Below are 26,564 nucleotides of genomic sequence, written 5' to 3'. Positions count from 1 at the left end.
ATATACAATCATCCAGACACAAATAATGCACACGACTACCGTCTCTAGCCGTCTCAATAATAATGAGGATAGGTAGCAACTCACCGTAAAGATGACCGCTGAGGCACAGACAGGCAAGTAGAAAACACAATCACAACTAAATTTTCAGCCATAGGTTTTGCCAGAAAACGAGATTACATATACAATCATCCAGACACAAATAATGCACACGACTACCGTCTCTAGCCACTGCGTCTACAGTCTCTGAGAATCTGATCATACAAACCCACTCCTCATGGCCCCCCTGCCTCTCATTGGTAGCTGCCAGGCTAGCTGCAAGAAGTGGTGGCACCACTGACTGCAAGCTCACGGGAGTGGTAGAAAAGAGAGAAGCAGTAGTAATGAGGGAGTAGGGAAGTGACGCATGTACTCTGCTGTGCCTGGCCAGTGACAATGCATGACATCTCAGTAAACGAACCATTTCATCTACTGAAACAAAAACGTGATTTTGCCAGCGTTTTTTTTCATTTCCATGACGTGTTTGACATTCCCTGATTTCAAGAACCTGTGGCAACCCTGCTAGTATTTGAATGAAATGTAGTAATTGGTAACTTATGCAATCAGTATAACACTGAAATATGATTGATTGTAATGATGTTTTAAAAACAATTCAGTTTTGTGACCAAAACATGACCAATTCTTTTGTTTTTACCCCTCAGGTGTAATTACCCCCCATGTTGGAAACCATTGTTCTACTCGATAGAACAATTTCTGAGGAAACAGTTAGCATATTTTGCTGAGAAAGTATGCTATAATTGAAAAACAGACTCATTCCACTTCACAATAGTGATCCAAAGAACATGCAAATAACCAGCTAACTAATCAACCAACTAACTGGTTTGGAATCCACATTGAACTATAAGTCCCACTGTAACTGGTCACGCAAGTCAGTTCAGAGTTTGAAGGAAGGCAAGAGACCACAATAGAATTACATCACAAAGCACTGTGGTGCTCAAAGCAATCTTCAGATTGAAGACAGCTTCACTTTATTACTTATGAAACACAGTTCTTTTCCTGCCAGAATTTAACCAAATGTCAGGGGCAACTACAAACAAGATGTAAGAGTAGAGTCAGTCATCAGTAAACAAAACATGCTGTGAGATCCACCTCTTTAGGCAAATGACGACTCATGACAACATGAGTACAAGACAGTTTGCTACCTCAGCACTTTTTCACTCTATTATGGATAAAATAAAGAAATGGAACAACAGTTCAACTACAAAACACAGCTTAAAGTATTTATTCTTGTACTTTATGTATGAAATATGAGGATAATTCACACGTGAAGTTTAACAGAAGCTACACAATTGGTATATGTAAGCAATTAAGCTCAAAATGATCTTTACTAGAACGACTATCATTCTCTGTTTGAGCCTTACAGAGGTATTTCCATTTTCAGGAATAATGTCATGTATTGTGAACTGTTACTACATGGGAGATTAAATACCTCTGTAACATTTATACTTTCTTTTATGACTTTGATCTGCTGTACAGAAACATCAGTTTATGCTGGTAGTTTCTAGCATGATGTTTTCGACACCAAAATGAATGTATAATTCCGTAATGAACAACTATATCCAATACAGTTAATACTCTGTACAAGCTTGAAACCTAGCTAAAAACTAGATGTGCGGAGCACGTGCCAGTCAAAATCTCTCTCAACTTTCCGGTCATCAGTACTCAGTTTCTATAGTGACTTGAGAGAACCCTTTTAAATACTTACCACTTACTATTTGTGTGAAGCAAATGTTTGCCTCAATGATGTCACTTTTATTTACATAACTGCTCCAGTATTATCCCATAAAGTTTGCTTGCAAAGTGTAACTATGTAAAAAGAAGACAGAGGTGTTTTTTTTTTTTTAACATAACTCCTGTGTTACCCCAAGCATTATTGGACATGGATGACAAAAAAAAAAACAGGATTCTACCTGTAAGGTATATCTGTGATGTAGTCAGTTTAATCAACAACAATTTGCATCATACAAATAAGTATGTGCAATATGGAAAGTACAAACTTATAAAAATATTAACAGATTCCAAGCTTTGAAATGAAGCTATTGATGATGGTCATACAATTGTCAGCCATCAGCAACAAGAGTATGACTCAATTTTCATGTGTGTTCAGGTCCTTAGTATTTCGCACAATTTTGTTATTGTAGTGGAACATGATTTGCCTACCCAGTTTTGATCTCTTCTCAAATAAATTTCTGTTAAGGGCATATCACATGGAACTGGGGACACACTGATGGTTTGGTGAAGTCGGGGAGAACTGGTACATGACATCTCACAAAATCAGAATTAAGATATCTGCAGGGAGCCTTTACATGAATGAGGATGTTACTATTTGACATTCGTGTGTTAAATTCATACCACATGCCTTAGGTCTACAATGTTACACCATTGTGTCTGAAAGTTGTCTTCAGATTACTCCCAAATTACTTCATCTTTGTGAAAGCTGTTTCAAGTTTAATACGATAGTGGCAACTACAATGGTTTGGAATCCACTTTAAACTGTAGGTACCCCTAGAAGTAGTTGGGTAAGTCACAAAGGATGGAGGAAGACAACAGTATACCACGCCATATAAGTGTACAGCATTGGGGTTTCCAAACCAAGTTTTGGATTGATGACAGCCTTACCTCTTACCAACTTTACAGTCACTTTTGAATGCTGTACTTAGCATTGGCTCCAATTGATTTCTATGTTTGCACTGTGGTGCACGTAGCTGCAACAAGCAAAGTATGCCCCAATTTGATTGAAGTCTGTTGTCTCTGAGTAAAAAGTTCTCAGTTAACTTTCTGTTTCAAAATCCCAAGCTTTTAATGACTATCATCATCATCATCATCATCATCATCATCATGGGCTAGGCCTGACTGTCATGAAATTGGCAAGGCTTCCACTTTTATGCATCTGCATACATACTCGGCAATCCACTGTACAGTGCATGGCGGAGGGTACCACGTACCACTACTAGTCTTTTCCCTTCCTGTTGTTCTTGCAAATAGAGTGAGGGAAAAACATCTGCCTATAAGCTTTGTAAAAGCCCTAATTTTTCTCATCTCTTAGTGGTCGTTACATACAATGTACATTGGCAGCAGTAGAATTGTTCTGCAGTTGGCTTCAAATGCTGGTACTCGAAATTTCTTCAATAGCGCTTCGCGAAAAGAATGTCATCTTCCCTCCAGGGAATCTAATTTGAGTTCACAAAGCATCTCTGTAATACTCACATGCTCATTGAATCTACAGGTAACAAATCTAGCTAGATGGCTCTGAATTTCTTTGATGTCTTCCTTTAACCTCACCTGGTCATGATCCCACAAACTTAAGCAGTGCTCAAGAACGGGTTGCACTTGTATTCTATACGGTGTCTCCTTTATAGATTTGTTACACTTTTTCAAAAGTGTCCCAATAAATCGAAGTTGACCATTCATCTTCCCTACTAGCAATCTGATGTACTCGTTCCATTTCATATCACCTTGCATTGTTACGCTTATTATATATTTTGTGACTGTGTCAAGCTGTTCACCCTGTCTGTCAGGGTGGTACTTTGTGATTAGGGAAGCAGTGGAAATTATATTATGTGATAACATTAATAGATACTGGCTACGAACTTAGCAACACACGGAAACATGAACTTCATAAAGAAAGATGACACAGGAAGGCTTTTTAAAGTTCACCAACTGATATAAGTCATGACACTTGAGCAAATCCGGATGCAGACAGTGCCACCTAAGCATTTGGCATCTCCATGATATCATCACCATCATTTAATCTAAGAAACAGGATGTTGCCCTCTGGGCATAAAATTGGGAACCGCGACAGTTTCACAACAGCCCATGATAATGATGATGATAGAGGCAGTTATTGAAAGCTTGAGCTTTTATCAGAATTTGACGCATTAAGTTAATCGATAACTTTTTATCCTATACCACAGTGTGCTCTAATAGTTGTTCCTACTATTAAGTAACTATGTATCACTCACCATGTCATTAATTACCAACAGTAAGGACAAACCCGGTGAGGGGCAGCTGCACCTTTCACCCTCCCCATACAAAAATTATGACCTTTGCAAGTGAAATTTTTGTCCTTCCCTGCCACACAAACATGTCACTTCAGTTATCAGTCTGAAGAAAGTTGCAATATGGAATGTTTGTAACCTAACAGCAAGTGTATAAATATTTTGCCATTATTCTTCTTGTAACTAAAAGTCTCTGGCTCTGGGTTCTAAAAGTTTCCCTTTGTATTGTACATTTAAATTATGCTGTTTTTCTTGTTACCCACTGGCGAATGTGTATATAAGAAGTATTTGCATGTTTCAATGTTACCTGCCCAATAACAAAATAATTTTTTAAAAATATCACACAAGCTACACACTCTCAGTTCATCACACTGTGGTGGGTATGTATTATAAATTAGTAGTCTTAGTATGTTTGGTGAGTCAAAAACAGTTTTTCTATAGATATGATTTTTATTTTGTAAGAATGTGTGCCCTGGTCCATCCACTCGACCCCCTTCCACGAAATTAATGAGATGTGGCAGCCAAATACCCCACGCCTCACCAGATCCTAGGTACACTCTTGACTAACATTATTCATATCTGACATTACATATTTGAAACACTAATGACTGGGGAAACAGTATAAATACACATACATTTGTAGTTGCTAACATTTTAGTTTGTTCCCTCAACTTAGTAATACATTCAATGTATCACTCGAGCAATGAATAATTCCTGCAAGGCTTAAGCAAGTAGTTGTAAAATCACTGCACGAGATGGGAGATAAGGCAGATATTGCTAACTACGGGCCAGTCTTACTACTGGACGTTTTTCCACAGTTTCAGAGAAAGCAATGCATGCTAGGACTGTTAAATACCTTAATGAGTATAATACTATAAGCTAAGGTTGGTTCATATTTCAGAAGTAGTTATCAACAGAAGATGCAATATTTGCATTTGTGTCAATGTTTTGTAGTCCAACAAAAAATTAAGATGACTGGAATATTTTGTGACCTATCAAAAGCATTTGAGAGTATCAGTTAGCAAATACTTTTACATAAAGCTACGTACCTAAGCGTAGGTTGTGCAGCAGGAAAGTGACCAATTCTGGATCCCCTACTTTCTATTAAAGATCTACCTCTTTGTAGAGGTAGATGAATACTGTTAGTCAAGAGTATATCTAGGATCTGGTGAGGGGTGGGGTGTTTGGCTGCCATCTCTCATTAATTTTGTGGAAGGAGGTCGAGTGTACGGATCAGGGCACACATTCTTACAAAACAAAACTCACTTCTGGCGATGACGCTACGATACTTATTGATAATTCATTAGACAAACTTGAGGCATCAGCTAATAATATTTTTGGGTATACTGTGAACTAGTGTAACATAAATGATCTTTCTGTTACTTACAGTAAAACCACATTCACCTCTAAAGATGAAGAAATTGTAGAAAAACTGGGTGACCCACAGATGGCTACAGTGGATACTTCAAAATACCTGGGCTTGCATATCGACAGCAAATTAAACTGGTAAAACCACAACCACAACCACAACCTCGGCCTGTGCAAAAGACTGAGTTCTACAACTTATGCTTTACACCTTCTTTACTCTCATAGAAATTAGTAAATCACGTTATGGTTATTTTCATGCCATTACAATTTGGGCTACTAGCTAGAAAAATGCTATTTGCATAGAAAAGAGCCTTAAGAATCATAAGTGGGGTTCATCACATATAGAAATCTTTTTAAGGAGCTTTAAATTGTCACATCCACTGAACAATATTCTCCCTTGTGTGTTTCATAAAAGGGGGAGAAAGCCCTTTTTTAAATGTAATAGTGTGTATCATAGTCATGACACTATAAGAAAAAATGATTCCGGAATAGAGATTTTCACTCTGCAGTGGATAGTGTGCTGATATGAAACTTCTTGGCAGATTAAAACTATATATACACCGGACCGAGACTCAAACTTGGGACGTTTACCTTGTGTGGGCAAGTGCTCTACCACCTGAGCTACCCAACTGCATTTCACGACCCGTCCTCACAACTTTACTTTTGCCAGTACCTCATCTCCTATCTTCCAAATTTCACAGAAGCTCTCCTGCAAACCTTGCAGAATGGATATTGTGGAGACATGGCTTAGCCGCCACAGCCTGGGCAGAAGTACAGCTGTGAGGGCAGGTCATGAGTCGTGCTTGGGTAGCTCGAATGGTAGAGCACTGGTCCACAAAAAAGCTAAGGTCTTGAGTTCGAGTCTTGGTCTGGCAGACAGTTTTAATCTGCCAGGAAGTTTGAAGAAAAGATGATATCTATTAAGAGCATGCGAACCTGAGTATTGTACAGAAGGGGGTCCATTTCAGAGGCTTTAAGATTTTTAATGCCTTCCCTTCACAAACTAAGTGTTTGGGTCATTTTACTCTAAAGTTCCTGAACCACATACCCAGCATCACTCAGACCCTTTATCTCTGTTCCTTTCTATTTATTATTGTAATTCATTTTCTGTAACAGAACCTAAGTTGTAAATAAAATATGAAATTATTTAGTATTACTTTTATAATACCATAGAACCTAACTCTTATGAACTTGTAAAACTGACATGTTCTATGTCCTGGGATATATTCATAAATTGGAGCACTGGAACATGAAATAAATGAACACAATTCAGCCAATGGTACCAACCTAAATTAAAACCTAGACATAATGTATAGTTTCTACTTAAATATAGATCAACTGTCAGTGCTTCTGTATGTGGAGGCAGTAATGAACACATTTCCACAGAGCTGTAAGTGCATTTAACTACTCTTTTGCATGGAATCACATAAAATTACATATAGTGTAAATGTATATAAATCTGATTATTTATTAACAAAATAGTTTACATTTCATTGCATCACTACTCCAAATATTGCGAGGCTTTCAACCTCCTAAATAATCAGTTGTACCGCTTTTTTTTTTTTTTTTTTTTTTTTTTTTTTTTTGCAGCTAAGGAAAGTTAAAGCCCAACGCCAGTCAAAATTCGGATTACATTCAGTGATGAATGCTACCTGCTATAAATTGAATGTGCTGTAGTGAATATTGGGGAAATTCCTCTGTCTAATTCTGATGGTTTTAAACTGTTCACAATCAAGCTCCTGCATGGAGGAGAGCTGTTCGGACAAGTTTCCAGAAGAAACAAGTTTCAGAATACTGCCCAGACCCACACTATTGTAGTTCACAACTTTTAGAACACTTAAGAGGCCCTGGTTGGCCAATCAAATGTGTGGATTATACTGCCACCATCACTACTTTGCACACTTCCACTACATATTCAATATACATTCCTGATAACCATTGACAACTTTAACAAAGAATAACATTTTACAGGCCACTTCATTTCCATTATCTAATTGTCATGCACCTGTGCCTACCTCCATAATAACTTATGTCATTTGGCCACTGTACACATGTGCAAAAGTCACAAACAACTTTATCTCCATTTTAATTACTGTGTGATGAACTATACAGCTTCAAACAGTTATTTCCCAGTACTATACTCCATTAATGGTGTGCCTCCACATGTTCTGACAAGTTATTGTTTCCATTTTAAAAACAAGAACACCATTCATGGACCCATATTTAGGCCTGCTGTGACTGGCCAACTGCTGCCTAAAAGGCAGTAGGAGGAGCTACCTATAATCATACAACATTGCTAATTCCTCCAGCCTTTATTGCCAGTATGTGCTTTTTTTTATTTGAGCAGCTCCTCATCTGCCCTCACAAGGGCAGAGTGGACCCTATATGACTGACACACACCACATGGACAGTAACAATGCTAACCATTTTACTGTTTAGGTGGTATCGATAAAAAAATTAAAATCAATTTATTAAAATATTGCTGGCCATTGCATCTACCAGAGCAGGAAACCACAGAGTTTGCACTTCATGGAATATCAGTGAATTTTAAAAACAAAAAGAGCGTCATAGAATGTAGAGACTTGAACTCTTGCTATAAATAGTTGTGCATACCAACAATAGTTCACAGACCGGTTGGAGTCCAGGTAGTGAGTACACTTAACAGCAAAACTTGAAGAACCTTAGGCTGACAGCTTGATTGGTTGTTGAAATACTGCATAAAGTAAAAACAATAACCCAGCAGAACACCTGGAAGCACAACACTAATAACACTATGAAAGTCTGAGCAATCTCAGCACTCCATTCTGCAGGATGTTCCCCAATGTACTCCATTTGGATAAACTCTGCCAAGAAAAAAAGTCCACTTCTCAGTGTTGACCTTCCCAACAAGGAGTCGAAATGAACAAGTCATACCTACCAGAATGAATTTTCACTCTGCAGTGGAGAGTGTGTTGATCTTGAACTTCCTAGCAGATTAAAACTGTGTGCCAACACCATTTTAAGCTGCCAGGAATTTTCATATCAGCACACACTCCACTGCAAACTCATAATTCATTCTGGAAAGTACCCCCCGGACTGTGGCTAAGCAATGTCTCCACAAAATGCTTTCTTCCAGTACTAGTCCTGCAAGGCATGCAGGAGAACTGTCAAATTTGGACGGCATGAGGAGATGTACTGGCAGAAGTAAAGCTGTGAGGATGGGTCATGAGTCACGCTTGGGTAGTTACATCAGCAGACAACTTGCCCACAAAAGGCAAAGGTTTCAGCCCTGATCCCAGTTTTAATCTGCCAGAAAGTTTGAAGCTGTAGTTATGTTCGCTACAATCAAACACAACATCAACAGCAGCAAGTATGATTAGGTGCCATGAAAGCATGGTTCTAGTGCGAGAGAGAATTTGCAACACCCGACATATGCTAGATGTCACTTCAAAAACAGCTGCTTCAGCTCCATCTTCACATGTCAGCTAAACACACTGCAAAATCTTGGGGATGGGTTGATAATACAACATGCTCACAAACAATAAAAAAAAATGTATGCACAGCAGAGCAAAATTCAATCACGTGCACAAAAACCCAAGACAAGAAGCTGGGAGCTGTATCATGAATCTCATTTACAAACATCTGGGGCAATACACTGGATCCACACTAAAGGGCTAAATTTTGCATCCACTCCAAAAATTCTACCAGCAGCATTCAACAACTCAGTGGAGCATGTCAGTTTCCCTCCCACCAGAAGGAGCCAACAAGTTTTTCTACAAAACCTGTGGAACACTTACTGAAGCAAACACTAAGATCCAACATCTCCAAGGGATAACATCATTAAGAAACCTGCAAGAGGACACTGAAGCTGTAGTTCTGCCAGCTGACAAGGGCAATGCTGCAGTCCTTGTGTCTTGTGGACTACAATGAGAAGATTTTTTGACCTTTTGAACATCAACGATAAATGTCAATCCAAAGAATAAAATCTAGAGAAAGATGATGACTCTTCGAGTCATGTTTACCAAGTAACATCACTAAGGGTCTTAAAATATGAGCTGCAGTGCCATCTTGAATATAGTGTCTTCTTGGAAACCCAAGAAGGAATTCCTGTAAGACCACAGGTAATATTGGCAGAACTATGTGCCAGTTGACAAAATACCTAAAACACATTCCCATCAAATGTGGGGGAAGTGTAAACAACACTTTCATAACACCACTGACTTTATAGAGCAGCTCAAGTGCAGCTCCAGGACATAGAAATTGTGGTCAGTTTTGATGTCTCCCTCTTTACGAGAGTTCCACTTCCTGATTTCTTGGAACTAAAGGAAAAATTTAATTGTTTCCCAGAACTTTTTAGGTACATTGTCATCAAATTATTTCCAATTTGACAAAAAATATGAACAGACTGATGGTGTATTCATGGGTTGCCCGTTATTGCATATTGAGAGACTTGCTCTATTTGTGACAGTATGCATTGATATGTTGTACTCGTATGTAAAAAATGTATTAACAAGTCTAAATTTCAAAAACACCCACTGGAGGGCCACAGTAGAGTGAGTGAGTTAGTGAGTTTTATTTTTACAAATAAAGCACTGGGTGTACCATAGATGAAACACTTTGAAACAAAGACACCAGAATCTGCCAAACTGAAACTTCCTGGCAGATTAAAACTGTGTGCCCGACCGAGACTCGAACTCGGGACCTTTGCCTTTCGCGGGCAAGTGCTCTACCAACTGAGCTACTGAAGCACGACTCACGCCCCGTACTCACAGCTTTACTTCTGCCAGTATCCGTAACCAAAGTGTTTCAATCAGCATGTGGACAACACTTATGTTGTGCCCACATGGAGTGGAAAAGCTTTAATAGTTCCTGGAACATTTAAACTATCCATTGTAACAAAATACATGATGGAATTTTAAAGAGAGACAAGCTACCCTCCTTCCTTGTGTTAGTTACAAGAACATATGGATTCCTTGTCAGTGTATATAGAAAATCACACACACAGACCTCTATACCCACACATCAAGCCGTCAACACCCATCACAAAGAAACTTAACAGCTCTGATCAATAGAGCTCAAATACTTTCACACAAGGATAGCTTTGCCGAAGAATTGCAACTACAAATTGTTTTCAAGGAATGGGTACCCAGACCATCAAACTGAATGGGCAATGCAATGAAAAACACCTGAGGAAGAAGTTGCAGTTGAGAGACTGAGGAAGTGAAGTCAAAGATTGCTGTTCTTTATATTGGCCCAATACCCAGTTGTAATGTTAAAAGCCAATCTAGATATCCAAAAGGCAGTGTATGTCACATTACAGATGAATGTGGCACCTGAAGACAGCTAGCTGATCATCTATAAATATTGTGTTAAATGGAAATAGGGGAACACCCAGAAGCACATGATTAATCACTGCAAAAAAAAAAACTGACACATCAAACTGTACTTCATTGTTTGTTACATCTTTGACCTTCACTGGGGAAGCAAACATCCTCCTCTCAGCTTTGTATCTACTACAAACATCCAGCACCCTATTAATGTACATCTATACTCTACAAATCTCTATTAAGTTCAGGGTAGCACTTTTTATTCTGCCTTCTATATGTTTACTCAGTCTGTTCTCACACGGAATATGAGAAGACTTATACATCTGTGTGTGTGTATTAGTCTTAGGTATAGCAATTTCATCAAGTGTGAAAAATCAGATTTTTCAGACTCCTTGGGGGCAAATAACCTTCAACCATTCTGAAAAGAAATCAATTCTGCACAACAATGAAAATTAAAACTGCAATTGTTGCCATTTTTTCCAGTTTTCTACAAATATGCTGCTCATCATAGAAGTGGCTTTGAAGGGCCTTATACAAATTCAGTGACAATGTAGATTTTGAAGCAGGTCTTGATACACAAAATAGGTAATTTACCTGATTTGTGCAAAAAGTGTCAGTTAGCATTTTTTGTAGAATTAAAACAGGCATGGGGAATTTACTAACATTTTTCCATTTCTCTCTCGGCAAGCAATTTCCAAATTCTCTCACAACAGTCTGAACGCTCTTTGCCTGCTTTTAAGATTAGCATTTGGGAAGGACACATCCTTAAAATGAAGGAGAGAAAAATCTTGACAAACTGCAATAGCTAACATGTAAACTTTCTGTAAAAGTGTGTTTCAGTCATGTCATTGAGGGAGCCATTAGCTTTTAGTGGACATGGAGACTATTCCTGAGACAATGGCAAGATTCAGTATAGGAACTGAAATTTCTCACTCAGGAGCATCAAAAAATGTCCATATTCTACAGAATCTTATAATTTGTCAATAGAAAAATAAATAGGACTATAAAATCTTATAATTTGTCTGTAGAAGTAGTGAATATGACTGCACTCTTTAGGACTAAAATCACAAAGAAACTTGTGTTGATAAACAACCAAAGGATTCTTCCAAATCACTTCCATTTACCTAGTATGACCTGGTACTACTACAAGACCAAGTTAATAGGAACAAAACTGCATATTTTAAAAACCACAACACAGGTCTCAGTTTAGTTCTTCAGAAACTAAATGTTCCATAGAGCTAAAGCTTTTCTCCTCTTAATAATCATGATTTATCTTGTCATTCAATCAAGAATATTTACTTATGTAGATTACACTACAAATGCAGATCTAGTGAAATGTATCTTTACATTGGTAGTTGTAATATTCTAGTTGTGGAAAAGATTAGTCAAGCTCATTGAAACTTCAATTTCCTAGGTAATACTCAAAAATTACGATTACCTCATTAGCCATAAATATGCTCTAAAAATCTCATGGCTCTTAGCTTAGTGTCTACCTTCCTCTTTGATGGCATTGAAGCATTTGGCTTGCCAGTTGTGCCAAGCTGTTGCTCATCTGATATCATGAGACCAGCTGATTTCAGTTCCTGAATGCCTTCAATTCCAACACTATTTCAAGTGTTGCATTCCAAAAATTCATACCCCATAGAAATGAAATGGTAGGCTGGCAAACACACTTAGGACTTGCTCATTACTATCCACTAGACACTAACAGCCAGAACAATACCAATGTTAGCAACTGCACTACTTTTCAAGCTCAAAAGAAATTATGTTTATCAGTAGGTGGTGTTGCAGACCTCCCTTTCAGTATCTAAACATTCTCTTAACAGCAAAGTGCTTCATTGGACTATAAGTAAAAGCTTTCACACACAACCATGAATTATTAACTACACTCATATTAGAGTTTCTTGTAAGAGAAGCTTTCCCATCCATAGCTACCAGCCTGGGACACTGCACTCCTTTGATTGGGTCAGTCAAGCTTACAGTTGGTTTTATCACATAACTTTAGTATGATTTACTAGGCAAACCAGAATCTGGTTCAGACAAGTCTTTGGCATAGTGCTTCAGAACTAATGATTGATCCATGGATTTGAAACCACAGGATCTATTGGCACGATGCCTAATATCACTGAAATAGCGGTCAGTTTTTATGTACCGAGCTATCTACCATGGCATTGAAACTAGCACTTATACTGGTTAGGTCTTCACATAAATTGCAGGTATGGAAGTGGAGGAGAAATGGCAACTTGACATGTATGCTCAGGAACATTCTATATGCCAAGTATGTCACCAGTGTATGACCAACTGCCAATAGTTCATCCCAGCAAAAATTACACCCACTGCCAAAGTCACCAAGCCCTACTCAAATTACTTTGAGATTTTTACACAAATATTTTAAATTATTTTCATAGGCATCTCCAGGTGCGATTTCCTGAAAGGACGGAAGGAATGTAATAACCTGATGCCTAACTGTAGATGTTAAAAATGACAAAATTAATTTACAATAATAAATGCTTTCCTACAACAAATTTCTAACAGGAACAAACCTGCACTTCTAAAAATCTGCAGTCCTGCAAGGCATGGCAGTTTCATAAGCATTGTGGTTAGTTTAACACCCCTTTACATTCCACGCAGTTTCACTTTGTACACTGTTACAATCTTTTGCACTCTTCAGTTTTTTTCAAAAGTATCAAACCGATATGTTCTACCATGCTTTCTGTAGTGTGACAATTAGATTTTTTAACAACCTCTGCTATATTTATTCAGTAATCAATTGCTGCTTGTCTCTCCAACCATGTGTTTTTTGATGTATGTACTGAATAGAGATATCTGACAAAATGTTCCACAAGTATGACTCATTTACGTACTGCAAGAGGATTAATTTGTCTTTGGTCTAAAGTTCTTCCCCTGATTGTGATTCAGATATTGACGACTTTCCTTGCTCTACTTATCTCCAGAACATTGCAGAAAATGACAAAATGAACATGTTTCATTCAGATATTAAATGAAATATTCCAAAAACAAACCTGGCAAATTGAGGCTACTACTTTTGTTTTGTAATTTGTAGTCTAGTTTTAGCTGCTACAGTAGGCTGTATTACTTTTCCAGTCTCAGATTCCAATATCCTATCTCATACTACGGGATATTTTGAACTAGTCCCCTCAGCCCTTTGTTGCACATGCTGCATTCACAAACTATAAAGAAATTTCTTGCAGTAAATTATATTCTGTCAGTGGCATATAGGGATAGTCAGACTGTGTGTTTCCTATCATCATGGCCAATCTGAGTATCGCAGTGTGTCCACTTTACTTTGATACCCTTAAACCAATAAAAACAAAGCTACAACAAGGAATTTCAGTGGTTGTGGCAGAATCAGTGGCCATATATCCCATTTTACAATGAAACTACACAAAAATATAAATGTAAATGCCCAGACTGCTAGAACTAATTTTCCCTCCATTTCCCTATTACCATGTAATACTGGAATGGAAACTCCAAGACAGTTTAAATTAAATTCCTGGCCTCTGAGAAGTGATTCACTTCTACTAAAGTTTTAACAATGACATTGCAACACACTATTGATTGAGAACTGAAAACAAAGCCGAATTCAAAAGAGTGGGAATACTGTAACTACTTCTACAAGGACCTGACAAATGTACATTTATCAAATACAGCAAACCAACAATTCAAACCCATGTGTACTGTACCAAATTTACCTTCCACAGTAACATGGGATAATGTAGGCCTGTTCTTATTTTGTTAAAGTGTATACAACATTTTCATAAAATGATTTATGATGTGTTGACATGAAAACTTATGAAGCCTACAAACTGTTAGAACTGTTCCTTGGCATACAATGTGACTTGTTGACAACATTTCCAGGAAACTCCATCAAAATTAAATTGTATAACCACAAGAAGCTTCATTACAAGAAGAGTGAAATGTAACAGCACTTAGAACCCATCAGACTGGAATTTACTTCACTGTATGGACCACTTAATACCCTTGTGATGCCCAAGAAAACTTTCCAGTACTGAGCAGGCAGGATGCATTGTGGGCAGTACCCATTCTGCAAATCTCCAGTGTAATTAGAACTACAATTCTCTTTATCATTTAATATATAAATTCCAGACAGAAGCTACATCTTTTTCAACTCTTAACTTTCATTGTATGCCACATCTCAAACAGCTTTTATTAACTTTTCAAGCAGTCCCAAATCATATCAGCTGTTACTTTTTCAGTCAATGCCTCAATGCTCTTTTGTGGGTACATGACAAACACCTGTAACAAATTCATGTGGCACCCTCAAAGTAAATTTATATTTTAACAATGGATATGACAATTTATCATCTTCCAACCTCAGTATCAAATGGGTTATTCAAAATGCAAATTGAAACCTCAAGCTAGCCCACCCTCTGATTAACCACAACTTTAAGATCCGATTTTTTTAATGCCCTTGAGCAATCAACACCAAAAACATGTTACACCAATACAATTAAATACTGATGGGACTAAGAGGCATCTGAATAAAATACCACAAATAAAATCATGTATTGGGAGTCTATTCACAGTTCTCAAATACCACAAAGATCATTAGTAAGCAGTAATGTAGTTGTTCCACATGTTCCATTTATTATATTAACACAAATGATAATTCCTTTCAAGGTTGTAAAATTAAAATAAGTTTTTACTAAACAGGGAAACTGGATTGAGGAGGAAAATATGGTAAATAAATGTAAAGAGACTCTTCAATATCACCAGTATAAACACTGGCACCATACATAAATGTTCTTGTGGATTTAAAAACTTTACATATGTTAATATAAAATAGTATTCATCCCAATAATTTATACAGTGACATGTGAACATGACAACTCCTGCTGGATTTGCACATACATTCAAGAAAATGTACAACACACACGCACATAACTATTCTTATCTTCTAATGAGACTGAAAATACAAAGCGTAGTTTTATTGCCAAATGAGAACACACTCAACAGTAAATGAATTTCAGACACAGGATTTCTATATTTCAAGATTACAGATACTTGAAATGGTAATATGCAACCACTTACAACTACTGTACATCCCAAAGAAACATTTCGACTACAGTTAAACTGCTGTGAAATTTTGAACCAAAGAACAAAAATGTAGATAGGGTTGGTAAGTTAACTATCCTGTAAATTATTCATATTTCAGTGAAATACTAGCTATCATTAGCTAAAAATTTAACACTGAACTTGTCCCCATAGTTCAGATGTTTGACAGATCAGTTAAGTCTTTAAATGTTCTCAAACTGACAGTGAAAGTGTGGAGAGTAGTAGTATTTCAATCTTTTACAATTTTAAACACGTGGAAAAAACTTTAAATATTTATACTTAGAACAACATAACATTATATAGTCAATCTTAAATTTTATAATAACAATTAAAGCCATTAAGGATAAACTAAGTCACTACATAAATCAATGAATCATGAGTGGCTGTAAGCATCACATACTGAATATTCAGCAGCCTAGCATTTACCCAATTTCAAACCACTCATTCATGATTACACTCTTATCCACATTATCTGTGGCTGAATAAACAGTTACACACAAGTAATATATATATATATATATATAAGGACTATCTCACACGGTAATGCTTTTCCTGTAACTTACGCACTTTTTTTTCTAAAATGAAAAACCTTGAAGGTGGTTAAATATTTCACACACACACACACACACACACACACACACACACACACACACACACACACACACACACACAAATAACTTATAACCACATCATCTGACTTCTATCTGCAGGAATAGCACAGTACAGCTTGTAACTTTGGAATGGCAAAGTTGACAATTTTGATATTAACAGAACAATAAGTGAAAACGAAAGTTGAGTATCAGAAATACATATTTAAGTATTACGCATTCCGGATCTTTCCCGGGACATAGTTTTTATCAATAACTGGTTCCTGCAAGAACATGTGAAGGCATCGCTCATTTTGGGCAAGTGGATGACCTGCAATCCTGGCAAAAGAAATTACAAATTAAACAAAAGGCATATGTATACTTTGACAAAAACTTAATTAGTTTAATTACATACTTGTTTACAAAGCTTTCCAGTCCTTTTCTTCGGTCCTCTATAAAATCTTCTTCAAATATACCATCATCCCCTCTGAATGGCATCTGACGCTTCCAAGCTTTGCCTGGCAAAGGAGGCACAACGATCTAAAAATAAGACAGTGCCGTATAAATAAGGTTTATACGGTAACAACATTTTTCAAAATATTTAAGTGTGCATCTCGATAACTTTGCTATAGCAAGGCAATCTTAACCTTGGAAAGGTTGAAAAATAAATAATCTTTTTATAATACGACCAGGCACATGGTATACTTTGTACACATGTAAAGAATAGCTGTTTACATAAGGATAAACATGTATGGCAAAATCAGTTCAATCTTACTTTAATCAAACAAAAGAAAGTTACTTTACACACACTAAATCACTGTTCCATTAAACAATAATAAAATAAACATTCATATATCACACTTGCCACATACACATTACCCCATAGTAATGACTAAGCAGTAAACAGCACAAGGAGGAGATTAGTGCTTAACATTCCATCGAGAACGAGGTCATTAGAGAGCACAAGCTCAAATTAGGGAGGGATGAGGAAGGAAACCAGCCATGACCTTTCAAAGGAACCATCCCAGCATTTGCCTGAAACCATTTAGGGAAAACACAGAAAACCTAAATAATGTTGGCCAGAAACCGGTTTGAACCATTGTCCTCCCGAATGAGAGCCCAGTGTGCTAACCTCACTGTCAGCACAGTTTCAGATCCTAGCCAACTGTATGTAATTGCTAATTATATCTTAGACAACTGCCACATTGTGGGATTACACTGCTAGTTCTGAATCCAGGTCATTTTCTTGCATGTAATATAAATTTCCCACCTAGCTCAATTTTATATTACTGCTGCTCACTTGGACACATGACAGCACATGTTATCACTGCATTAGCTGGAGCAATATTTAAGGAATTGGTACAGGGGTCACAATTTTAAAACAATGCAACAGTTTAAGACAATGCTATTTGCAACTGTCACTACACACAGGTCCACTTGAGCATTAATAGCACAAATAATCACAAGCCATGACTTAGGATTGCAGCATCATAGTATTACAAGTGTGCAGCTGAAGTGCACAGTGTGCCTTTGCATTTGATCTGCACATCTGTCCAACTACAGTGCTGCACCATAAGACATGCTTATGATTATTTGTGCTCTTAATATGAACATCTTTGTGACAAGAGCTGTTTGGCTTCATTCCTTATACCTAATTAGTATGCGATTCAAGAAGGTCTACTACACCTTTTGAAGAAGACACAAAATTGTCGCAATATGCCTTTGTTTGCAAGTGGTTGGCTGCTCTTTCTCAACCTCTTCACGTTTAAAGTCATGTTTGGGTCAATCTAAGCATCTGATTAAATCTGCCTTGAACCCTGATGTAAGGGTGTTGTGTGTGATGTCATTACAGAGTGGAGTTTCTGAGTTCGTTGTGTTTGATGGTGCCCGCTGCTGCTGGTGTGTGTGTGTGTGTGTGTGTGTGTGTGTGTGTGTGTGTGTGTGTGTGTGTGTGTGTGTGTACGCGCACACGTGCATGCACATGCACGTGTGTGTATGTGTACGCGCACACATGCATGCACATGCACGTGTGTGTTCATTTATGCCTTTGTGTTGGATGTGTGAAGTCTCTGGCAGTGTTTGTAGTTCAGGACATGAAGTTTTTTCAGCAAGTTATCAATTTTTTGTTTGTTTGTGTGTTTGGTATCGTCAGCTGTGGTTGACCTATATAGGTCAAGGTAAGTGTGATTCCTGTAGATTTTATTGGTGTAGCAGAATGTGGTAAATTTTTTTGTTTATCAATGTGTGCTTTGGGATTGTGGCGTGGTTTTTTTACTATTATATTTAGCTTGTCCCCAGCCTAAATCCTCCGATTTCCCACTGTTGTCCCATTAGTTGGGCTATTTTTGGAGGGAGATGTTACTGTCTTATTTACATGTATTTTCAAGTTTGTTGCTGTGTGTATGTAGTGATATCAGCACCATACTGGTGACACTTAAAATGGCCCTTTCCACCACATTTATGTTGTCTTGTGTCAAAGCAGAGAGGTGGAATTGGACACCTCTAAACCTCCATGCTTCAGATCATTAAACATTCTAGGATTTTAATACCCCCATGCGCGTGTCCTTTACATTTTTCTATTTCAAGAACTCCCAACTGCAAATTGGTGCATCAGTCCGCAGCATTTAGTTTTAGATGCTAGCATTCCTGTTGCTATGGGTTTATTTATCAACTGTCATTTTTAATTGCAGTTCACAGGTGCCATTGAAGTTATTTTATCATTTGCAGATAGGGCGTGGAGCTGCGGCCACTAGAAAATGGAGTGCCAAGTGAAGAAACTAACATTCCCAACATTCTTCTGTTTGAGTTTAATAGAGGGAATGGCTAATGCCACTGAATGGCTAATGCCACTACACAGAGCACAGCAAGAAAACAACACATTTCAGGGAGGATCATTTTGACATCAGTGACTTTCCACGTTCAGGAAGACCTTCGGATTTTAACGATCGTTCGAATGCATTAACCCACAGTGAATCATGTCCGTGTACAAGAACTGGCAAATGTGATGAACTGTGATTAGCCCATAATCATGTGACATTTGCATGCAATGGCGAAGGGAAAAAAATGGGTGTTTGGGTACCACATCCTCTAAGCCAAAACTACAAAAATCAGCAGATCGACATATGCTGCTTGCTTGTTATAAATATTGGTTCATGAACAACACCGATAATTCATTTCTAACATCACTGGTGACGAGAAATGGCATTATGCTAAATAAAGGAAAGAAAGGAATGGTTAACCCCAAACAAAGCAGCAACTTCCAGTACAGAGACATGCACACATCCACAAAAGATAATGGCATGCATCTGATGGAACAGTAACAGTGTAGTGTACTATGAACTGCTTCCCTGAGATGTAACAATCACTGTGAACACTTATTGTTGAGAAACTAGACATCTTGCAGAGACAAACCAAGAACAACAACAATAAAATCCACCTGCATTGTGATGATGATGTTGTGGTCCTCAGTCCTGAAACTGGTTTGATGCAGCTCTCCATGCTACTCTATCTTGTGCAAGCTTCATCATCTCCCAGTACCTACTGCAACCTACATCCTTCTGAATCTGCTTACTGTATTCATCTCTTGGTCTCCCTCTACGATTTTTACCCTCCACGCTGCCCTCCAATACTAAATTGGTGATCCCTTGATGCCTCAGAACATGTCCTATCAACCGATCCCTTCTTCTGGTCAAGTTGTGCCACAAACTTCTCTTCTCTCCAATCCTATTCAATACTTCCTCATTAGTTACGTTATCTACCCATCTAATCTTCAGCATTCTTCTGTAGCACCACATTTCAAAAGCTTTTATTCTCTTCTTGTCCAAACTAGTTATCGTCCATGTTTCACTTCCATACATGGCTACACTCCATACAAATACTTTCAGAAATGACTTCCTGACACAAATCTATACTCAATGTTAACAAATTTCTCTTCTTCAGAAACGCTTTCCTTGCCATTGCCAGTCTACATTTTATATCCTCTACTTCGACCATCATCAGTTATTTTGCTCCCCAAATAGCAAAACTCCTTTACTACTTTAAGTGTCTCATTTCCTAATCTAATTCCTCAGCATCACCCGATTTAATTCGACTACATTCCATTATCCTCGTTTTGTTTTTGTTGATGATCTTATATCCTCCTTTCAAGACACTATCCATTCCGTTCAACTGCTCTTCCAAGTCCTTTGCTGTCTCTGGCAGAATTACAATGTCATCGGCGAACCTCAAAGTTTTTATTTCTTCTCCATGGATTTTAATACCTACTGCAAACTTTTCTTTTGTTTATTTTACTGCTTGCTCAATATACAGATTGAATAACATCGGGGAGAGGCTACAACACTGTCCTACTCCCTTCCCAGCCGCTGCTTCCCTTTCATGTCCCTCGACTCTTATAACTGCCATCTGGTTTCTGTACAAATTGTAAATAGCCTTTCGCTCCCTGTATTTTACCCCTGCTACCTTCAGAATTTGAAAGAGTATTCCAATCAACATTGTCAAAAGCTTTCTTTAAGTCTACAAATGCTAGAAACGTAGGTTTGCCCTTCCTTAATCTAGCTTGTAAGATAAGTCGTAGGGACAGTATTGCTTCACGTGTTCCAACATTTCTACAGAATCCAAAATGATCTTCCCTGAGGTCGGCTTATACTAGTTTTGCATTGTGATATACCGACCCAAAAACACTATACAGGTCTGGGAATTCATTCTGTGCCCACTTTATTCACTTTACCTTGCACCCTCAGATTTTCACCACCACTATCTAACAACCTTCAAGGAACTTCCTTTCTGAATGAAAATGCACTCTGAACATAGCTCAATGATTTATTCATCTCAAAACCATGTGATTCCTAGTCAATGAATCAAAAAGTTACCCCAGTGTTGGCAGACTTAAATAGTGAAGGAGAATACATTGATGAGTAAAATATCATATGTACCTGCCGAATTTCATGAACTTGTGAAATAACACCCAGTAATTGCTAGATTTAAGAAAAAATATTCTGGAACACTACATTTGAATTTCTTATTCCGGCACAGAAATACTTAAGAAAAAATGAACTTGCTTCACAGCAGATGAGGTCTACTTTGAAATACTTTGAGAAGGGCACTATGACATCTAAAGTAGTACTCCTGACCAAATCAGCTTAAACTAGTGTTTTCTGTTCTTTTCTTATTCAGATCTACATATTCATGCACACACCGTTTTCTCTAGAGAACCTTGTGAAGTGTAATTGAAGTCTTATTGGATGAGAACCTGAAATCATGCCTAAAATTTAAAACTTACAACCTTCACTTAGCCTACCCAAACTTTCCAGTGAAATACAGGACCATTGTTTACAAAGTGTTATTTAATTTTATAGTTACCTTCTAACTTAATATTGTCAATAAATAATGGAGTAAGTGTGTTTAGTTTTATTCAATGTGCCTATCATTTAACTAAGCCTTAAAACTTCGAAGTTTTCGAATTTTGGAATGTCTTGAACTGGATGAAAATGTAGTGTAGAGTATTGAGATTGCCATGTTTTGACAGTTAGGACATATGGAAGAGGAACAGAAGGAAAGACTAAATTCATCAAGACAAGTGTGAATGGTAGAGTTTGAAGGGGTCCTCAGTAAACATCACTGAAACAGATTGATAACGTTTTCAGCAAAAGCCAGTTTAGCTGTACCTTTACCACAATTCACCCACCTAAATAGTTAAAAAATTTGACTCATAAGAAATTTCAATCATTTTAATGTTTATATTTTTATTTATTTAATCGAATGGCTAGTGGCCCCCCCCTGCCGGGAAGGCCATTCGCTGGGTGCTTGTCTTTCTATGTGACGCCACTTCAGGAACCTGCAGTCGACGAGGATGAAAGGATGATGACAGCACAACACCCAGTCCCTGGCCAGAGAAAGTTCCCTGACCCAGCCGGGAAATGAACACGGGCCCAGAGGATTGACAATCCGTCACTGACCATTCAGTTATCGAGGGTGGACAATGTTGAGACTGGGCTATGCTGACTAATTTGCTCACGAGTCAAAGTCATATGAGAATACATACAGAGGAAGTGACTGGTGCATGTGGGTAGGTAAACTGACAAACTGTAGATGAAGGAATCATTCAAACATTGAACTGTCTAATCATTTCCAGGAATAAAAGTGTACAGAGCCAAAATCTGGTGGCCCAATGGGGATGTGAAGTCTGTCCCTCCCAAACATCACACATACAGCACTGCATTTTGCCACAAATCTGAATTCATAAAGCACCTGGGAAACTTTGACATGAACAAAGGTTTATTAGAATTAATTGGCAAGCATACAATCTACAGAAAGGGAAGGCGGGAGGGGGTGAAAGGTAATTACTGAACAATTATGCAAGCAGAAGTCTTAAAACGAATCAAAATTAGAGTATGTCAAAGCCCTTTCAAAGAACTGGATATACCGATTACAGCCCCTCTATATACTTATTCCTCACTAAAATTTATGGTAAAGAACATCCTTCAAACCAACAGCATAATTCAGAGAACCACTTTAATAACCACTATCTTCCAAAAATCAAAATTAACTTTGGACCAGAAAGTGTCCATCTAGGACTATACTTCTCAATAACTTGGGAGTAATAAAAAGTAAGACACTAATAAAATAGTTTTACAGTTGGTGAACAACACACCCTACCCAATAGTTGGAACCTTGCACCAGCAGTTCCACATGGATTGCCATAGTTTATATTTTGTGCAGATATGTGAGTTCCAGGTAACATCTGACTTCTGCATCTCTTCTGTACAATAATTCAATCACTTAAGTGTTATACTGGATCCCTTCAAATCTCAGCTCTAGTGGATTTGCAGTGTAGCCTGAAGAATGGCTTAGGTTGAAAGGTTATATTTTGGTCATGAATTGGCAAATCCAAAGAATGTGACTGCAAAAAATCAAGGCTGTGATAGCACTTCTGTCTCATTTTACACAAGCATCTTTTTTATAACAAGATACATTTTAAAAAACTTCACCCGTATTATACAATGGACATGTCCCATTTTGGGTGGTGGTGGTTGTGGCTGTGGTTAGACGAAATTTCACAATATGCCATGCAATCTGTGTAAGCAAACATTGTAAACTCTTGATTTTTACATATAATTAGCACAGTTACCTTGAGCACTTTAATGGTTCTAGAATCAAATCTTTGTAATAAACTTTGTCATTAATGTGCATATTTATTACTTTATCCACACTATGACAGATGCTCTCTTACAATGTATGGAAGGAACACTAGCAGAATCACATATTTAGAAAATGTACAAGATTTGTTTTCCTGACATTGGAAATCGCCAAGAATCTGATTAAGGGTCAACGAAATAAATTAACCTTTGGTGTGTCTGAATATAAATTTTACCCATAAAATACGATAATGCTTTATTTGCCCTACGCCTTTATGCACCTAACAAAGGTTGAGTATTACTCTAAAGCAGTTATTTAACAGATCTAACCATTGCACAAAAAAATGTAAAAAGAGCAAAATACGCCCTAAGTGTATACATAACCTACATTATCAATCGCTGTCAAACAAATACGAATGTCTAACTCGAAAACGCGAGCTTCCTTTTAAAATAATACTCAAAATCCCACAAGTCTGACATCTTAAACATACCATACCAATTTCTTTTAAGTAATTTGCAATGAGAAATGGAGGGGAGGAGGCATGTTGAGAAAGACCTCAGGTGCTGTCAACCGTAAGGTCTGTATTTGAAATTTTAAGTATAGTTAATAGTTCAGAACGAAAGGAATCCTGGTAAGGGGAACGATTTGTTTTATTTTTGCTTGGGAAGGCATGCAATTGGGATGTTTTAGACTGAACCTACACCTTAGAATCCCCCCCCCCCCCCCCCCCCAGTTCTACTTGTCTTAAAAACTTTTTCCCTTTTTTGTCAATGCCGACGAAAATTATTTGCTCTCTCGACGATGGCGGTACTTAGTTTTCATTTATATCATCTGACCTGCAGATCATTTGGGAAACAATACGATGTTACACGCAAAGTAGTAAAAACTTTGCAGAGTACTACAACCTGAAATTAAAAGTTATTATTCTGACAAAGCCTTCAAGTTTTGCTCATCAGAAACTTCTCGAAGCAAGGAAGCTAGTACTTTAATGCCACTTGGTAACTGTTAGTTAAATTAATAATGACAACCACCAAATCAAACGATTTTTACAGCACAGAAAGTACACTGCTACCAAGAACGCTGATTCTTACCTTACTGTCTCTTTCAAGTTCATTTCTGAGCCATTCGAAATCGCTGTATCTCCGGCGAACGCTCGATTCCTTCACTTTGAAAACAGGTAGATTTGTCTGAAGTTCAGGAAAAACGACGCGAAATTAGTATCTTCAGTATTCTGGCAGCAAAACTATACAGTGACAGGTAAGAAATTGGTTTTGGTATTCCAAAGAAACTTACTCTCATTCTAACTTCATAATCAGTGTATCTTTTCTTCCCAACACCATGAGTAATAGGATTTATCACGTCGATCTCAAGAAAATTTGCTGGTGCCGCATAAGCATCATCCAACGTTTGTTTCTTGACATTGAGGCGTCGGGTTGCGTCCACCGTTGTATCAGCCATCATGCAAAACACCTACCTTCTCCAACACACTCACAGGCCAGATGTCACAACTGGATTATTTGGCGGAAGAACAATGTTATTGGTTAATCTCTAGGTTTCCAAAGCAATATGCAAAGATAAAACATATGGATGGTCACGTAGAGGAAAATGTATTCATGCTCTTCACTATTTGAGATCTATATCAAAGATGCTTTATAAAAGTCGTTCATCGAGGCAACCACTAGACAAAACTGCTCATCATACTTTTCCACAGGTGAAGAACACAAACTTCGTTATTCTACACCACTGACATGTTTACTTCCTACAGTGATCTCAGATAAAACAGATAGCTCAGTGGCGAATACTAGCAGAGAACCAATGGGAAAATTGAATGCTATTTCACAGGAAAGAGAGACATTTAAATTCCTCCATATTGTCAATGAGCAACAAACCAAAACCTTAAAGTTAAGAATGTGGCAAGGACTACAGGCGCAGATATATCGAAGGCAATTTAAGGAAGTGATCTTTGATGAAATGTACACACTATATATAATGTGTTTCAAATAAGAGGTCATTGCGGATCGGGATTGAACTGCGCTCTTCCGCAATTTTTTGACCCACCATAAGTTACAATGGACTGGATGTACTCAAAAGCATCTAACTCTGCAGCCTTGTGTAGTGCAAACCTTTGAAATGATTTTCAGACCAAAAGATACTGAAATGAGTCCTTGGGAAAGTTTCATTACAGGTGCATGGTATTTCAAATTTAAGACCAGGTCAACAAACATCGCTAAATCTTAACTTCTCAAAACCAGATATTATTCTTGAATTACTTTTTCCATATTGAATGCAACTTGCTTTATTGAAATTTAGCGTCAAGCTGTTCGCATTGAACCATGAATGTATGAACTTAATAAATAGCTGTATACAAAGATTCCTTTCGGTCACTTACTGTTACACCGACGCCATCTGTGAACTCATGGTAGTAACTTCTATATCTTCGAGATATATTTATTTATTTGTTTATTTTATCCATCTTTCAGCATTAACATGCAATCGATGTCGTCAGAAGAGCTACAGCTATTTGTACATTATGTTTTACATACCAAAATATTACATAGTAAAAATATAGCAATGTTGTAAACTATTAGCTTACAACAGCCTCTACACCTAGATCCATACATAACAGTAATCCATAATTTATCAGCATTAACATGCAATCAATGTTGTCAAAGTATTATAGCTATTTGTACATTATGTTTCATATAACAAAAATATTACATGGAAAAAAATGTAAAAAAGGAAATGATGACGGTGTTGTACCCTATTAGCTTATAGCTAGTTGCCTCTACATCCATAACTATACATAACAGTAAGCCTTAGTTTATCAGTAAATTAGATCATCCTTACAACTATTCTGAAATTCTTATACGCTGTAGAAAGTATTTTTCTTCATCCACACTTTGGTTTTAATTTTGAAAATATCCATTGAATCCAATTGAGCCTGTACGGGTAAAGTGTTGAATAATTTTATGCCTATGTATTCATAGTTAGATTGGGTTTTCTTAAGCCTGGTTGTG

General features: G+C 37.5%; 2 protein-coding genes across 2 annotated transcripts in view; one reads left to right on the top strand and one right to left on the bottom strand.

Moving 5' to 3' along the window:
• LOC126299370 (membrane-bound transcription factor site-2 protease) overlaps nucleotides 1-6,902 on the top strand; it is a 76,186-nt gene extending 69,284 nt beyond the window's left edge. Inside the window, exon 6 of the mRNA XM_049991234.1 lies at nucleotides 5,445-6,902. Coding sequence (XP_049847191.1) covers nucleotides 5,445-5,482 — 38 coding nt within the window. The 3' untranslated portion in view covers nucleotides 5,483-6,902. The remainder of the gene's footprint in view (nucleotides 1-5,444) is intronic.
• An 8,365-nt stretch (nucleotides 6,903-15,267) lies between these two features.
• LOC126298800 (sorting nexin-12) lies at nucleotides 15,268-25,678 on the bottom strand. Its single transcript, XM_049990264.1, has 4 exons — nucleotides 24,841-25,678; nucleotides 24,639-24,734; nucleotides 16,829-16,953; nucleotides 15,268-16,752 (listed from the first exon to the last, which is right to left on the bottom strand). The coding sequence occupies exons 1-4, from the start codon at nucleotides 25,006-25,008 to the stop codon at nucleotides 16,647-16,649; spliced, it is 495 nt and encodes a 164-aa protein (XP_049846221.1). The 5' UTR covers nucleotides 25,009-25,678; the 3' UTR covers nucleotides 15,268-16,646.
• Nucleotides 25,679-26,564: the final 886 nt, after the last annotated feature.

This window comes from Schistocerca gregaria, chromosome X (assembly GCF_023897955.1).
Source record: "Schistocerca gregaria isolate iqSchGreg1 chromosome X, iqSchGreg1.2, whole genome shotgun sequence".
Taxonomy (NCBI): Eukaryota; Metazoa; Arthropoda; class Insecta; order Orthoptera; family Acrididae; genus Schistocerca; species Schistocerca gregaria.
Note: the sequence above shows the minus strand (reverse complement) of the source record. Positions and strands in the feature narration are given on the sequence as shown.

What these genes read in the sequence shown, in the direction of transcription:
- LOC126298800 (XM_049990264.1), bottom strand. Translation starts at nt 25,008, where the DNA reads ATGATGGCTGATACAACGGTGGACGCAACCCGACGCCTCAATGTCAAG. An exon ending in ATTATGAAGTTAGAATGAGA is followed by an intron (nt 24,735 to 24,840) that starts GTAAGTTTCTTT and finishes CCTGAACTTCAG; the next exon opens with ACAAATCTACCTGTTTTCAA. An exon ending in AACTTGAAAGAGACAGTAAG is followed by an intron (nt 16,954 to 24,638) that starts GTAAGAATCAGC and finishes TCTTATTTTTAG; the next exon opens with ATCGTTGTGCCTCCTTTGCC.